The 15,593-nt window shown below is 32.3% G+C and overlaps 2 protein-coding genes across 2 annotated transcripts; both read right to left on the minus strand.

The window, feature by feature from the left end:
• Positions 1 to 1,125: 1,125 nt before the first annotated feature.
• On the minus strand, positions 1,126 to 2,313 carry LOC132752930 (neuronal acetylcholine receptor subunit alpha-6-like). Its single transcript, XM_060743341.1, has one exon. It carries the CDS (start codon positions 2,311 to 2,313, stop codon positions 1,126 to 1,128), a length of 1,188 nt encoding a protein of 395 aa, XP_060599324.1.
• An 11,663-nt stretch (positions 2,314 to 13,976) lies between these two features.
• LOC132752932 (uncharacterized) lies at positions 13,977 to 15,332 on the minus strand. Its single transcript, XM_060743343.1, has one exon. The coding sequence runs from the start codon at positions 15,315 to 15,317 to the stop codon at positions 14,115 to 14,117; it is 1,203 nt and encodes a 400-aa protein (XP_060599326.1). The 5' UTR covers positions 15,318 to 15,332; the 3' UTR covers positions 13,977 to 14,114.
• Between the last annotated feature and the right edge of the window lie 261 nt (positions 15,333 to 15,593).

Below are 15,593 nucleotides of genomic sequence, written 5' to 3' on the forward strand. Positions count from 1 at the left end.
ATTGAATCTTTCACACATAGAAATGTAAACATGTGCCTACTCATGTCTTATAGGTGTCACAGATATCCGCATTGGTGCACATCTGCGTATGTTAAATAAATTTCTTGAATTACATAAAATGCGTTGCTGGCCTTGTCGTCGGGGCCGTTGACAGCCCCTCACAATTGTAGGTTCGAATCTTTGGATTTTGACTTTTGATAGTATAATGTGAAGAAGCTGTCCAGCGAGTTTACGGAACATTAGTTGTTCTACTTGAGTGCCAACTCGAACCTGAAATAATGCACGGGGGACTGCTGAGATCTTCCTCTACCAGTTAAGCATGAACAGTGTTGATTCGACATAAAACCCAACAAAAAATACTTTACATAAGTTACTTTTATTAAGAGTGTTTAATTCTCATATCCGTTGCTGTATTCTTTTTTGATCCGGTCTATTTTCCATTACACTGTTTGACATTTAACAAAGTATTTTAATATAATTTGTAATTAAATTATAAATATTATGGTATTTCTATATTTGCTATAGTTCCCTTAACATTCAGAGCACTATTTTTTCAGGTATTAAAAATTAATTCAAATCAATTTTATTTTTTATGTGTCCGTTAAACATATAAAGTCATTGCAATTATGCTTCGTTAGGTGGTTTCAGTGGACACGGCGAATATAAACAGTATTAATAATGAAACTTGCCTTGTGACCGATGAAATATACAAGGAGACCAGGGATCATCATAGGAAAACGACAATCATAGAACATAGCCTTGACAGCATTTATACACTCGACCAGATATTGTCAATCTTTTAAAGCGTTATTTAATGACGACTATGAACTTTTTACAAAGCTTATTATATCCAGTTGGCTATTTTGGGTTGGCAGTTGTTTTTGTCCAATTTCTTTTTTATCAATTTCATCTATTAATATTTTATTTGAATTGAGTTGTGTTCACAAATACTTCCACTTCGGCTTTGCCAAATATTTAAACGTTTTATCATGTGAACAATGCATCTTTTCAAGAACTCCGTATCAACGATTTAAAGATTATCAATTTTTGAATTTGTTTTGTAAATATCTCATCATTTTGCTTGTCATTCTCTGTTTCAGTAAGCTGTAAACTTTCAGCATTTATTTACAGAACCATTACTAACATACATACAGTTGTTGAAGTAACAAAGAAAGTCATAAAGGTCCAAAAACAGATACTGTCTAGAAACTGCACCAAGGTCTGATTTTTGCTGCATACTGTTTCCTTCATCTCATTCCCTGTACTATCTCCAATATCAATATCTTTGTGTCCTTGCAAGCCTTCATCATCGTTTTCTTTATTTGTCACATCCACCTGTCTTACATTCTTGCTACATTTTAAGAAAATTCTGAACAAGACAGACACAAACTGCGGTACTTTTGTTTGATACTTGTCATTCTCCATTCGGACAACAGTAATTGATAGAATAGAGATGATGATAGCCATAGAAAACTGTGTAATAATGTACAGTTGAATGTATGATACATATTTGGACACTCTTGGTACTGAATCACTGATCATGTTTAAAAGAACTACGTAGGTCAACAGTAAGGAGATATTGTAGCCTATCCTTTCACCACAAGATGATGGTAACTTGAAAGTGAAGACATTCATCATAGACAGCATAACTACTGGTATTATTACATTTAGTACATAAAATATATATCTCCTTTCTAGAATAATCTGTATTTCTATGTAAGTCAGATAAGGACGGCGAGTTAAGTATTTGATATTTGTGTCTACAATTATCCATTCATTGTTTTCCTCTGTCATTTTTATCATCATTTTATTTGTCACTGTTCTCAAACTTTCTTGAACGTCTAAATAGGTCATTTTACCTAACAAGATTGTACATATTTGTGTATCAAAAGGATATTTTCTTATGTCCACATTACAGCCTGTCTGAAGATTGGCACCTGTGTTCCATACTGCCATGCCTTCATATTTTATTGTAACTTTTGATTCTTTACTTTTATAAACCCCTATGTTTTCTCTGAAAGCATTTTGATAGGTGACATCAGGTGTCCATACACTGCCTGCAGAAATAATAAAACTGTCTGCTTCTCCAAACTCAGAAGAATTCCATGTGAAAGTTTCATACTTCCATGAAAGTTGCATGGCGAAAGTTGAAGTAAGAACTTGATTTTTCTCATCAAGTCCATGTAAATGTGTTAGAACTGGCACTACATCGACATGTACGGTATCAGATTGGTTAATTACTGGTCTTATATCAATGTCCATTCTTTCTGTGAGATGCTTGTGAAGTCTCTGTAGATCATTAAAAGTTGCCATACTCACAGCATGGAAACATAAAACACTTACTGCAAAAAATAAATTGAAGAATCTTAAATATATAGCAAACATCTTGATTATTTTTTAGAAAATCAGTGTGTCCGTCCATGAAGGATCATGTAATAGAAAATAATTTTCAGGGTGCTTTTTATATATCACAGTGTAGTTGTCAATAATTCATTGTTGTTTTTATTTGATTTTTGTTTAACTATAATGTATTTGATAGCTTTATCTATTCAAACAGTAACAGAGAAAAATTATCTCTAATGGATTTTTTAAAAGGTTTTATATTTAATACAATAGTCTTTGTGATTTGTTAATATTTAAAAGGCTTATTTCATATACAAAATGTATTTTTTAATGCTGGAAATGTGATGTATGAAGATTTTTGTGGACATTAGTACTAAAATGTATTATCAAATAACTAAAGGATTAAGTGATTTAATGTAAAATGTATTGATTTACCAGGAATAATGTCAAGCTAGTATTGTATTGCGTGTCTCTCTGAAATCTGTTGAATTCCGATATGTTCAGGTTCAAGGTTTGAATGGACATTTTACTTTATAGATAAAAAGAAATTTGGAAGCTTGAAGAACATCCAAAACGTCAGAATTATGATTGTAGTTTCGATTTGATTGACCCTGTTTTTGGACGACACTCGGGTAAACCATTTTTATTGTCCACATCGGAACTAAAAATTGTGATTTACAGTCACTCTTTAACTGATGTCAACTGCTTAAATGCTTACAGACGACTGCTTAATGCTTATTGTTAATTAATAAATACCATCTGTCACACCTGCCAAATACATGTACCCGATTAAATGCTTGAAGTAAATTTAGGCTTTTTACGTCCTTCTTCCAATGTGTTTATATGTTAAAATGGGGACCTTTAAAAACAGTACTGGTCAAAGAATTACTCTGTATCATAGATGAAGGCTTTGACTGATAAAACCTTGGCATTCGTTACATTTATACATGTATAATTCTCGTATTACTTAGCAGAAAGATAGGTATATATATTTGCAGGCATTTGGAGCTTATAAAAATGTTATCAAACCAAATGAAACCAGTTTTTTCTGTCTTTAACTCTCGTTTTCAAATTTTAAGATACCAATCATAACTGCTTTCTTAATTAAAAATTGAAGGTATATATCCGTTAACGAACAACCTTGTAAAAGACAGTCATTTAGATACATCTACCATGTAACATACATATATTATAATATTTGATATAACTATATGTTATTTTTGACTGTAGGCCTGGTAATGCCATGAACGTCGTTGCTTAATCCATGGTAGGGGCCGGTATAACGCATTTCTTCACTAAATGTAGCTTTATGCTTTTAAGAGTTGGCGAAGAATTCAAAGAATAGTTAGGTCTTAAGTTTACAATAATTAAAAATATTAACGTTAGTTTCATGAAAATCATAGATTTGATACATTACCTTGGACATAATTTTAATTAAAATGGTAAAGATATTTTCACTGTAAACATTTAGTTCTCACTGCAGAGAAACATGTTTTCCGTATTTTGATGGCCTACTTAGTTTCTAAATCCAGCCAATACACAAAGCTAAAGGGACAGTCTTTCGAATCGTCAGGTCAAGAAAAGAGAAAAGGTGTATTATAAATAGAAAATATAAGTTTCTTTTGTAAATACAGGATTGATTTTATCTTATGGTATGAAATTTGTCATTGTTTTCTCTAATAAAGAAAGTTTGCAGTATATTAAATTCATTTTAAAGATTGTTGACAGGTTATATGACCTTGGGATATATAATTTATATAAATGTACAAACATTCGTTTATATAGGGCCATATAACCTGTCAAAAATCATTACTATAACTAGATCTAATAATATACTACTAAACATGACACCTGCTCGAAATAACCAATGAGCTGCACGATTACACGTAGAAGAAGCAAATTTCCTTGTTAAAATAATGAATTTCATGTTACTAGTTTCCTACTTGTTAACAATGCCAATGTATTTGCATTTCTCCAGCTAGAAGGTATAATTTCATTTTTCGAAATGATGTTTAAACATATATAATTAACTAGCTTCTTGAGATCAACGTGACTAAAATCATCACAGCTGAGGAAATGGGCAGCAAACTGCAAGAAAAAGTAAGCTTAACATAACGTTTGCTTCGATTTTACTTTATAACGCCACGGAACATTCATCATTATAGCATTAACATTGCACAAACCTATGTTAACCACGGTGGTGAACTGACTCGAACTTTTTATCTCCTCAGATTTTCTTTGATTCGGCAAAGATGGCAAAGATTTTTTTTTCAATTAAAGTCATTACAACAATGGACAGTGCTAGTTAAATTCTGACTGATTTTGACATAGTACTACACTTAAATTATGCAATTTATTATTCCACGGAATATTGACCTGTGTATCCTACACATACATGCATGTACTAAAATAGTCCTTGTATTTCTTGTACAAGGTCAAACTGATAGAGGTAGCGGGCAGTGCATCACTATCGTTCCGAAATTACGACTTTTTAGTCTGATTTTAACAAGGTCAGTAAATGTGTTGTATATATTTTTTGTCAATTGTCAGAGTTGTTTCCCCTGGACCTTTAAGTTACAGTATAATAATGCAAATCCTATTTTAATTATTAATGTAAAGTTTATGCAGAATTTCAGTCATCCGGCTAAATTTAATCAATAGACTATGCCATGCTTTTTTTTTGTCAGAAAAGCCATACGACTGCTTATGATCATTTGTTTATATCACTATAATAATGGAAATATTGTACTTGCGCATACTTACAAATCCAAGACGCCTAAGTAAATAATACAATTAGAAAAAGTGAATATTGTATCATCATATTAAAGTTGCATGCCTTCAGATGAGAAAAATGATTTCAAGGAAATCAAAATATGAAAAGAAAATTCATAGTCAATTGACTGCTTTGAAGCATAATCACAGAATAAAATTACAGGAAATTAAAAACCTTTTTAATACACTAAAGGTAGAATTTCTTTGTAAGTCATAGCCACAGATTTGAGATATGATTATTTATTCATATTAACATCATTATTGGTTATACATTGATAAAAAATAATCACTTGAAACTGTAAATGGCAGGCATTTTACGATACGGAAATGCTTGGCCCTCCTCGGACAGTTTATCTTTCCGAAAAGATATTAAAAAATACTTGCAATTCAAAGTTTGTTTGCTACATAAAGATTATCGATTTACTCTTTGCAAACTTTTTCTCTGCCTGATTGTAATAATATTCAAAATATTTTGACTTATATATACATGTAAACTTTAGCAATTAGTTTTAAGGTATATATAACTAACTTACCTTCTTATACACAGTAGTGGTTGTAAAAAGTGTATGGTTAACTCTTTAAGTATCTTCTTCATCATGGTCTTATTAATTTCATCTTATAAGCATTGCAGCGTTTAACGGGAAACGGACAAAAGCGCACCCGGACAAAAGATCTCCCGTCAAAAAATGACACAGGGCGGACAAAAGCCCTCCCGTGAAAATGACACAGGGCGGACAAAAGCCCTCCCGTGAAAATAACAGGGCGGACAAAAGCCCTCCCATGAAAATGACACGGCGGACAAAAGTCCTCCCGTGAAATTAACAAGGCGGACAAAAGCCCTCCCGTAACAAAAATAAGGGATGGCTTTTGTCCGGGGCAGCTTTTGTCCTACACTCGTGTTTAACTTATAAGGGAGACTACTCAACAGACCATATTACAAACGTCTGTAATGCAGGTGTGGATTTACCTCCCTTATTTACACGCAATACAAAGCCTGTTTTTGTTGGGGGTTTTTTTGTTGTTTTTTTTTGTTGTTGTTTTTTTTGCAATGATATGGCGACTTATGTCCCCACTGACTTTCATATAATTTTCCAATTTGTCATGATTTATAAAGCAATATTCCTATCAAGATTTAAAGAGGATTGTGATACACAAGTAATCTAAAATCTAAAAGTGAACACAGGGTCAGAGTTAAGCCACTAATGTATCCATTTAATTGCTTAATGATATCATTAGACAAGAAAGCATTCGGCATCAGCTGCAGCTTTTGATCACAATAAACTCCGTGGTACAATTATAAAATGCATGTTACATTCTAGCTTACATTATTGTAGAATTCTCTGTTAATATTAGGATAATAACTAAACATATTTGCCATTCACTGTGAACAAACCTGCCTTGTTGTCATCTTAATATTATATTAAATACAAGAAATTCCAAGAACAATTAGGACACATCTAAAAGAAGTTAGAAGGTAATTAAGGTAAATTGTTCAAATATGCGTCAGTGGTGTATTTTAATATACAGTTTGGTTGGACTTTAAAGGCACATTATGCCTCAGAAATTCACATTTAAAAATCTTTGGAAAGGTCATACATGTATATGTGTTTAATAATGCTTTAATATGGATTTAGAGCATGTGAGATATTGAATACCCGTTAATTTTGGGGTTAACTGAAGAGAGTAGCGCTGAACTTTCAATTATGTGTTGTAAAGATTGTAAAATGTAATATTTTGTCTTCCATACAATATCACTGTGTTATATCACAGGAGTTTGACATTCTATCAATAATTGAATAATATAAGCAAATAAGAATTAATGGCAAATATACGGACCCCTCTATACAAGAAATAAACAGTTTGTTAAAGGAACTCCACTGAGGTTTATAAGCGTAAAAACATAAAAATTTATTTTTTCACATAGATAGTCATTAGCACTTAGTACAGAGATACAAATAAAATATTACCAAGAAATATACAAGAAATACATTGAAAATCATATGTTTGTGACAAGCTCAGTCCGATTTGAGCGAATAGCGTTTAAACGCTTTTTCCAGTTTTGGGTCATTTTTCACAATTATAATAATTATTCTGGAAAAACGGAGCGAGCTAATGATCTGATATTTTGCACAAAAGTTATAAGTATAGATCTACATCGAATAGAGTAATAATCTCAAAAAATTATTTCCAGTCCCGTCATGTCAAAAAAAACCTCAGTGGAGTCCCTTTAAAATTAAAGAGCATGGGTGTTTCGATTTATTTCTTATTTATTTGACTTTATATACAAATTGTCTCATAGTTTTGGGACCTTTCTAGGGTTAAATCATATAAATATACATGCACAGTTCGTTAACATTAGTTACCCGTTTTGCTGGGGTTTACTGTTGACGGAAGAGAAAGGGCAAGCGACAGAAACATCATATTCAGATGCTCGTTCATTGGTTATTTTTTTCCGGGTTTTCATATTGTGACAATAGGAAACGTTTTTTTGTGTATAACTATACGAGGGTTGTTCAAAAAGAAATAGGACTGGGAGTCTTGCGTACTCAAATTTCATTTAATTTAGAATATTTTCATATGTATAGCAACCGTAAAATGTTTTCTACAAATCAAACATAAGTTTTTAATATATTGTGCTAAACGCGCTTTTCCTTTGATATTGAATAACCATGGTAACACGCACCCGGCGCAGCACATAAATATATTTATTGGAGCTAAGTTCTACTTCTAATTTATTCATAAATAACTATTTGTTTTCCCATGTATTCCATCAATACGTTAAAATATATTAATGTGACATTATGTCCAAATTAGACGTCATTCGGACATGAAATGGCCTATTAATCATGTTTTGAACAGCAGCGGTCATAGCGTTAGATGTAGAAATATGACATTTGTTAACAAACAGAAAATGTGTGCAATCGTTAAATTTTGCCAACATATTGACTATAATCATTCAGATACACACACAATGATTAAATAAACAAAGGAAAATTATCCTGCCATCAGGACACTTGTTTTCAGCTGGCACAAGCAATTCATGATCAAAAACTGCAAATACAAGATCACTAACGAGAAAGGGCGAGGATGAATGTTGAAAATTGACGGGACGTTAGTGACGTCAATTGCAAAAGCGCTACAAAAGAATCCACAGTAAACGGTGCGCGAACTGTTTATCGTTGTTTGTATCTGCTTCGGGACTACTTATTCAGTTTTAACCAAAGGATTGTAAATAAGACATTTGTTATCAACACTTTTTATTGTATTTAACTAGATATACGTGTAATCAATAAATTAATGTAATAGTTAACGGTAATAATTAGTAGTGTTTCCCGAAAACTTGTTTTAATAAACGATAGACTGTGCTAAGTAGAACAAGATACTTTTCAATTGAGAAATATCTTTATTGTTCTGTATATAATCATATTGTTCTAAAAACATACAATGACATGAGTAAATTAATAAAATAAATTGCTTTTGCTTTAACATTTTCAGTCCTATTGAGTTCCATGGTTACTCAAAAAGACGAGAAAACCCGGAGAATGGCCGGCTATCGGGCATTTATTTTATTTTGTTTTTTTGAAACAGTGGATCGAGAATGTGATCGCTTTTTTTCTTGCTTCATCTCCACATATGAGGCAAAGTAAAAGTTACATGACTCATACACCTAGAGACTAGGGAGACTACTTTCAGAAAGAATGACGCTTATTACAATTTCGATTTACTTTACGACGTCATGAACGTCAATTATTGTATTGTTAGCGTGCGCCGCGTTTCGTACCCCTTGTCATTTGAAAATTTCACAGAAATTTCATTTGTTTACATTTTGTTTTGATTTTTTCACTGTATATAGAGAACATGTTCCGATATTTGTTTCATGTAAAATTTTGTACGTAAATTTAAAAATGTGAACAGTAGAGCTGCAGTCCTATTACTTTTTGAACAACCCTCGTAATACAAAAAAGAAAGAATATCAAAACAATCGGCAATCTGATTAATACTCGGGTGGCTACACCCCCTCGTACAAATCAGATAGTCTCATGTTTTGATGATCTTTCTATTACTTATTGATAGAATGTCAAGCTGCTGTGATAATACTAACTGCCAAACAGAAAAAGATAGTTCATCTATACGGCCAATAATTAACTTTTGAAAACAAGACTGTCACATGAGACAGCGAAGCTCGACTTATTAAATACTGGACGCAGTAAGGAAAACAAAACTATGAAAGAAAAATCAATTTTGATATAATTCTATTTCTTCGTATGACAAGATGTTGTAGTTTTTAACATAAATTCCAAGTTCAAAGGGAAATAATTCTGGAGATAGTCACACTAGAGTTATAGAACTTGTCACACAGCATGTGTGTAATGATAAGAACTATATATTTGAAGTTTTAAGGAAATACCTTAAAAAATAAAGAAGTTATAATTTTTTTTTCAAATCTAAGTTCAAAGGGAGATAAATCTAAAATTGCTTCAAGAGTTAAGAACCTTGTCATATAAGATCTGGTTGATGATAAGGAATATGTATTTGAAGTTTGAGGTAGATACCTTTCAACCTAAAGAATTCAAGTAATAAATAACATTTTTCAAGTAAAAGAAATAAAATCTTGGAAAATTGGTGCTAGAGTTATGAAACTTGTACAACAGATGTGAAAATGAAAGAAATATCGAACTTTTAACAGCGTACAGTTATTTTATCGCCCAAAACCCAGCGTACACTCAAATATTTTGACCAGTAAGCGTCTATGCATATCGGAGCACAAAGGTAATTCCTGTGCAACTCAATTATGATTACCCTTATAGAATAAAGAAGAAAAAGAAATTAACTATATTTATATAAGCTTGCTTATTCACCGACACAAAATCAGTTGCCGTCAGTTTACCTTCAATAATTTTTAAATTATGTTTTATTTAAGCCTCTGTTATTTTGATGAAATGTGTGTCGGTCCTATCTTCACATCTTCAATACAAAATATGCAATTGTAATCGAAGATTTATGAAATAAGTAATAAACTACACTCACTCTGACGTGTGTTAACATGAATAAATCCGCCATTAGTCCGTATCGCATGATTTCACCTCGCTTTAAGGAGTATCACACCGCTATACGTTCGACCTTCTGATTAATGTAAATATAAAATGAACAGCCAATTTTAAAATCAATAGAGAGCCAGTATTGATCATCATTTTTCATTAATGATTATATATTTAATAAGGTAAGAGAAGACAGAGCCCTGAGAAGAGACGGTGGACTAGAGATTGGCTTTAACGAAGACCCCTTCATGCCCAGTATGAGGCTCTCATGGCCGCCGAACTTGTTGCTGAGGATCCGGCGTCGACGCGATGAGACCAAATCCTCACCGCAAGGATAATTGAACTCTGCAATTCGTTTTCGAAATGTTCTTTTCTCGTGAAGCATTTTGAAAATGAGCATGCAAGAGGTTGTAGAGGGATAAATAGGGCCGTATTGATCCGTGGCAATTCGTTTTTCTCCGTATCAGACCGTACTTACTCGTACTAACCTGTGCTTATACCGTAGCAGACCGTAGTGTATCCGTAGTGCGTCCGTCCTGATTCGTGTCGCTCCGTGTCAAACCATGTCTGTCAGTAACAATCCGTGCCTCTCCTGGGTCTTTTACCTACATTTTGGCGGTAAATCCGTCGTACTCTATACTCATACTGTTGTGCGGACTACGAATTTCACTTTTCCGTAGTAATCTGTGAAGGATTAAGCTCTTCCGTAGCGTTATCCGTGAATATGTGACCGGGCATTAAAGACAAATATATTTGAAACTCTCAATGTAAAAACAAAATAGCACAGGAGAAATGTTAAGTTTAGCTATGATAGTCAGTAATAAAGTAATTAAAATAAGGGATTAATATTTGCGTGAAATTAATATGATTGTGTGTATACATTATTTCCATGAACTTTTAGGCAGCTGTTTCAAGGGGCATAGAGATTTCATTTTGATTTCAGTAATGGCATTTAGATTCTCTATTTATTAACAGTCTTAATAATCAGATGATTGGTATACAGTATTCATCATAATAATTATCACGTTTATTTTTATTTTGTTTACCATTTCCTAATATCATGACATAGATCGTTGCTGTTGTTAACGACAGACTCAGTTCTTTAAATTCTAAATAATTTATATAACTCATCTTCTGTCTGCCTTACAGGTCTGGTTGAGGATGTATAAACACAATTTTAATACATGTAACAGCTATAAAATAACTTGTAAAATAACAAACTCCTTGAACATCTGGTTGCATGTCATAAATTACTTAAAGTGTATTACAAACAATGCTTATTTTGTGTTTCCATAGTCCTTCCGATAAAACACACTTCATATGCCATATGTGCATTTATTTATATAACCTGTTGTATCTTAATATTTTATTCGTCAAAATTGAGAAATGTGTATGAACAGGGTGCAGCATGTGCACACAATGTGCTCTAAAATCTATAATGTTTGAATATAAAAAGAAAAACCACATATGAAAGGGCCAACAGCTTAAATGTATAGATCAAAAAGAAATCATGTAATGTATATCATATGAAAAGACTGGAAATTACCGTAGGTTCAAATAAAATATGCTGAAAGGAGAAAAGAAGAAAACAAGTTGATATTTTGGCAGACGCCTTAAAGGCCCGATACGCCTTAGAAATGCCATTTTTTTTATCAAAAAACTTTTGATATCTTGTTACAGTTTCAAAACAAAACACTCAATTGTCACATATTGAACTATCTTTAATTTTCTTTGCTTTGTTGGCAATCGGTATAATTATAGACAATTACATTTGTAGTATTTGATATGGAAGTCAAAGTACTACTTTTACATTTAGCTGCCATTATGAGACTTCAGTGCTACTTTCTTTAGTTGTAAATATCTTACATGCTACAGCTACTCCCTTATTAAAGCATTATTAAACATATGTTTGACATTTATAAGCAATTAAAAACTATGGATTTCTAAGGCATAATGATGTAATTGATCAAACAGGGCGAGATGAGCATTGTATATTTCTATATAATGTTACATGTATATATCTATATCAATGTTATATATAATCATTAAAACTATTTCAGAAATATTGTCGCTAACTTACCAAATAGATTATCGAATGTGGTAGAGCAATAAATCCCGTGTTTCTAATGCGGTTCTGAGATAAAGTTGTGTGTAACATTAAAAGAATTAATGTATTAGAGGAAATACAATGTATATTATAACATTTGATTCACATAAAATATATAACATACTTTAAAAACCTCACAAGGGAGGTAACTAAGAGATCTTACCCATATACGAGACTAAAATGAGACAACTGGAAATCTCTTCTTTTGGAATCAAGGGACAATGCATTTCGCACTGAACCAAGCCAAATAAAAAATCAAGACCACAATGTATTTTTCAACATGTTTGCTTGTTTGTTTGTTTGTTTGTTTGTTTGTTTGTTTGTTTGGGTTTTATGTCACACGGACACAGTATACATGTAGGTCATTTGGCGACGTTCCAGCTTTACTGGTGAAGCAGTCTTTACTGGTATTTTGCAGTCGCGTTATGATCACAAGAAAATATTCGCAAGAAGCATTAATTTGTTTATATCCATGTAAACTATAATAAATAATATAATACATACAATAAATACATAAATAAAAAAGAAATAATTCGTATACTAAATTTCCTTTATTAAATTAGCCGTTTATTTATTTGTTAACATAAACAATAGTCTTGAAGAGTCTAGGTTTTATTGGTTTGAGGATTTTGTGTTTACATATTTTAGAATTGATAGTAATATTAATGTGAAACTTATTTGAAAATCAGTTTTATCGTTGCAACAGATATCCTCCTTCGTTATACAGTATTTACAGGGGCGTTTCACGTTTGAGGGTATGGTCTGACCAACATGGGTCCATGATAGAACACAGTCGAGCAGGACCACCGATCAGGCGTCCTTCAGTTCAGCTTCCTTTTTGGCACAGGTGCAAACCCGGATTAAAGTATGGTAAATGTCGGGCGGCGGGCGGGCGGGAAAAATATTTTCATAATATTTTTCAGCAACTACTCATCAAAGCCTCTTGTTCTTTGGTACACAGCATTAACACATGGTCCCATACCTTGGTGTTTGATTTCAGGTCGGTCGCTCATCCACTTTTATCCCAGTTTACCGACTTAGTTAAATTTTCAACATTAATGGTGAATGGTATGAAATTTTCGTAAAACTACTTATCATAGCCTCTTCATATTTGGTATATGTGTACAGCATTTAAATGTGGTCCCATACCGTGGTATTCGATTCAGATATGTCGCTTATCTACTTCCTATTTACCTGCATAGTTAACTTTACAACATTCATTGTCAATTGTAGGCAATTTTCGTAACAGTTTTTTCAGCAACTACTTATCACAGCCTCCTGATATTTGGTATACAGCATTACATTTTGGACACAATTTCGACATTAATGGTCAATGGTAGACACTTTTCATAACATTACATCCTCGTGATATTTAGAATACACATTTCTGTTATTGACGCATTTTTTATTATTTTTGTTGACAGTAAATGCATTTGTTAACAAGGTTTAGAACTTTTATCAGTATATGTGTTTAACAAGGAGATAACATCAAACTGATCTATTTCAAATTTTATCCGCACAGTATACCCGTGGTTGCGAATTTCTTAATCATTGTTGCTTGAAATAGCATTTTTATTTGAAAGTTTGTCTTATTGATGTTGCTTTTTTAAACATGGATGTCTACAGCCTGTATATGAACGAAAAAGCATATCTGATTGCAGATCCATTTTATAAAAACAACAATACCCTAGCAGACAGTTTCAAATTTTGTGCGGTGTCCTTATTGAGTATACATGTATATTCCTTCTACAGAATGATACGAAAATTTAATTTCTTATTTAGTTACATACATTTTTCGGGGTATTGAAATAGCTCAAATGTAGCCATTACACTGCTTATTTTGGTGAACGACGTTAAAGAAATTTAAATTTAAAAACTTTTTGTATGTTTGTAAGGTTTGTTTCCACAATTATTTTCAGTTTTGGATGATACAAGAAAAGTTCATCGGAAACTCCTCTGATATAAGCTGCTATTGTGCCAAATCCACTCCGTGTCAAGATCAGTTTATCACATAAAGATAAAATAAACTGCTCAAAAACTGCTGTATAAAATCCATCACAGGCTTCTGATTTTTGTTTTTTAAATTGTGCTAATCTGTCGATATGAACAATAGTTCGATTGATGTTGATGTATGAAGTTAGGTTGCCTTTAGCACTTTGTTTCACTTCCTCTGAATCAGCGGCAATATATATTGCATTTTTCGAATTCTTGTCAAGTTTTTTCAAATATTCAAATATCACTGTTTCATTTGGTGATCCAAAACGAAGCCTATTATCTGTAGGAAGTGTTGGGTTTTTACCTTTTCTTATATGAGAACATATTAACTTTCTTCCGTTAATATGATTATTATAAAAATTAATGGCATCATTAAACAATCTTTCACCTGGTTTAAATAATGTATTTAGCACTAAATGGATAGCCTCTTCGTTTGTTATATTCAAAAGCCATTCCAATCTTGATTTAGTTTCTTTATGTTGTCTTATCTTATCAATTGCGTAGCCGTTAAATTTTAGAACTACTGCACCTTTTGTCCAGTTTCTGTCAAAGTCAAACTGATTTATTCCTTTAATGAACTTATAGTTTTCAACATAATTTAATTTACTGATATTTTTGTTTGGCATGGTTTTTAAATAGGCTTTACACAGATTCCAATTGTAGACGTTTGGTTCTAAAAACTCCTCCAAGTTGCAGGGACTTGTCATGTCGATAATGAACTTACGATTTGTCAAAAGAGCCAAAAGAAATGTTGAAATTATGCCTTTCTGTCGATCCGCAAAACCTCCACACAGACTTGAAGAATCACATTTATATACAAGAAACTTTTTATGTTTACATTGATTTTCATTAAGGACTGTAATGTTTGCAAGCTTTTCCAATTGTAGCTCCCGACCACCGTTATATAATACTTGATATGTTTTAAAACGGCTGCCCCAGACACAGTTTTCACACAAATGTTTAGAACTGTTTTCATGGCGATTACAATGCCACCCTATTTCTATGTGCCAATCAGTTACATCGACAACCATCAAGAGTGTGACAGCCAAAAAGACCGTCATTACCTGGAAATGAAACAAAACAAAAATATATATTAAAAAGATTAAATATCAAAATAAAATGCATGGAGATGAAAATATTGCAGAATGATAAATAAATGTTAAATGTATGTACTTTGAGGTGATCATTGCGCTCAAAATTGATGTGTTTAGGACAATATGTCAACATAATGATTCAAATAGATATCACGAAAATAGTTGGGACTTAATGTTCTGCACAGATTTGTTTCTTTTTATTCAATTAGATGACCCCTCAGTGGCATGAGAAATGTATTTTCG

This window comes from Ruditapes philippinarum, unplaced genomic scaffold (genome assembly GCF_026571515.1).
Source record: "Ruditapes philippinarum isolate M1 unplaced genomic scaffold, ASM2657151v2 ctg4322_1_1_1_1, whole genome shotgun sequence".
Taxonomy (NCBI): Eukaryota; Metazoa; Mollusca; class Bivalvia; order Venerida; family Veneridae; genus Ruditapes; species Ruditapes philippinarum.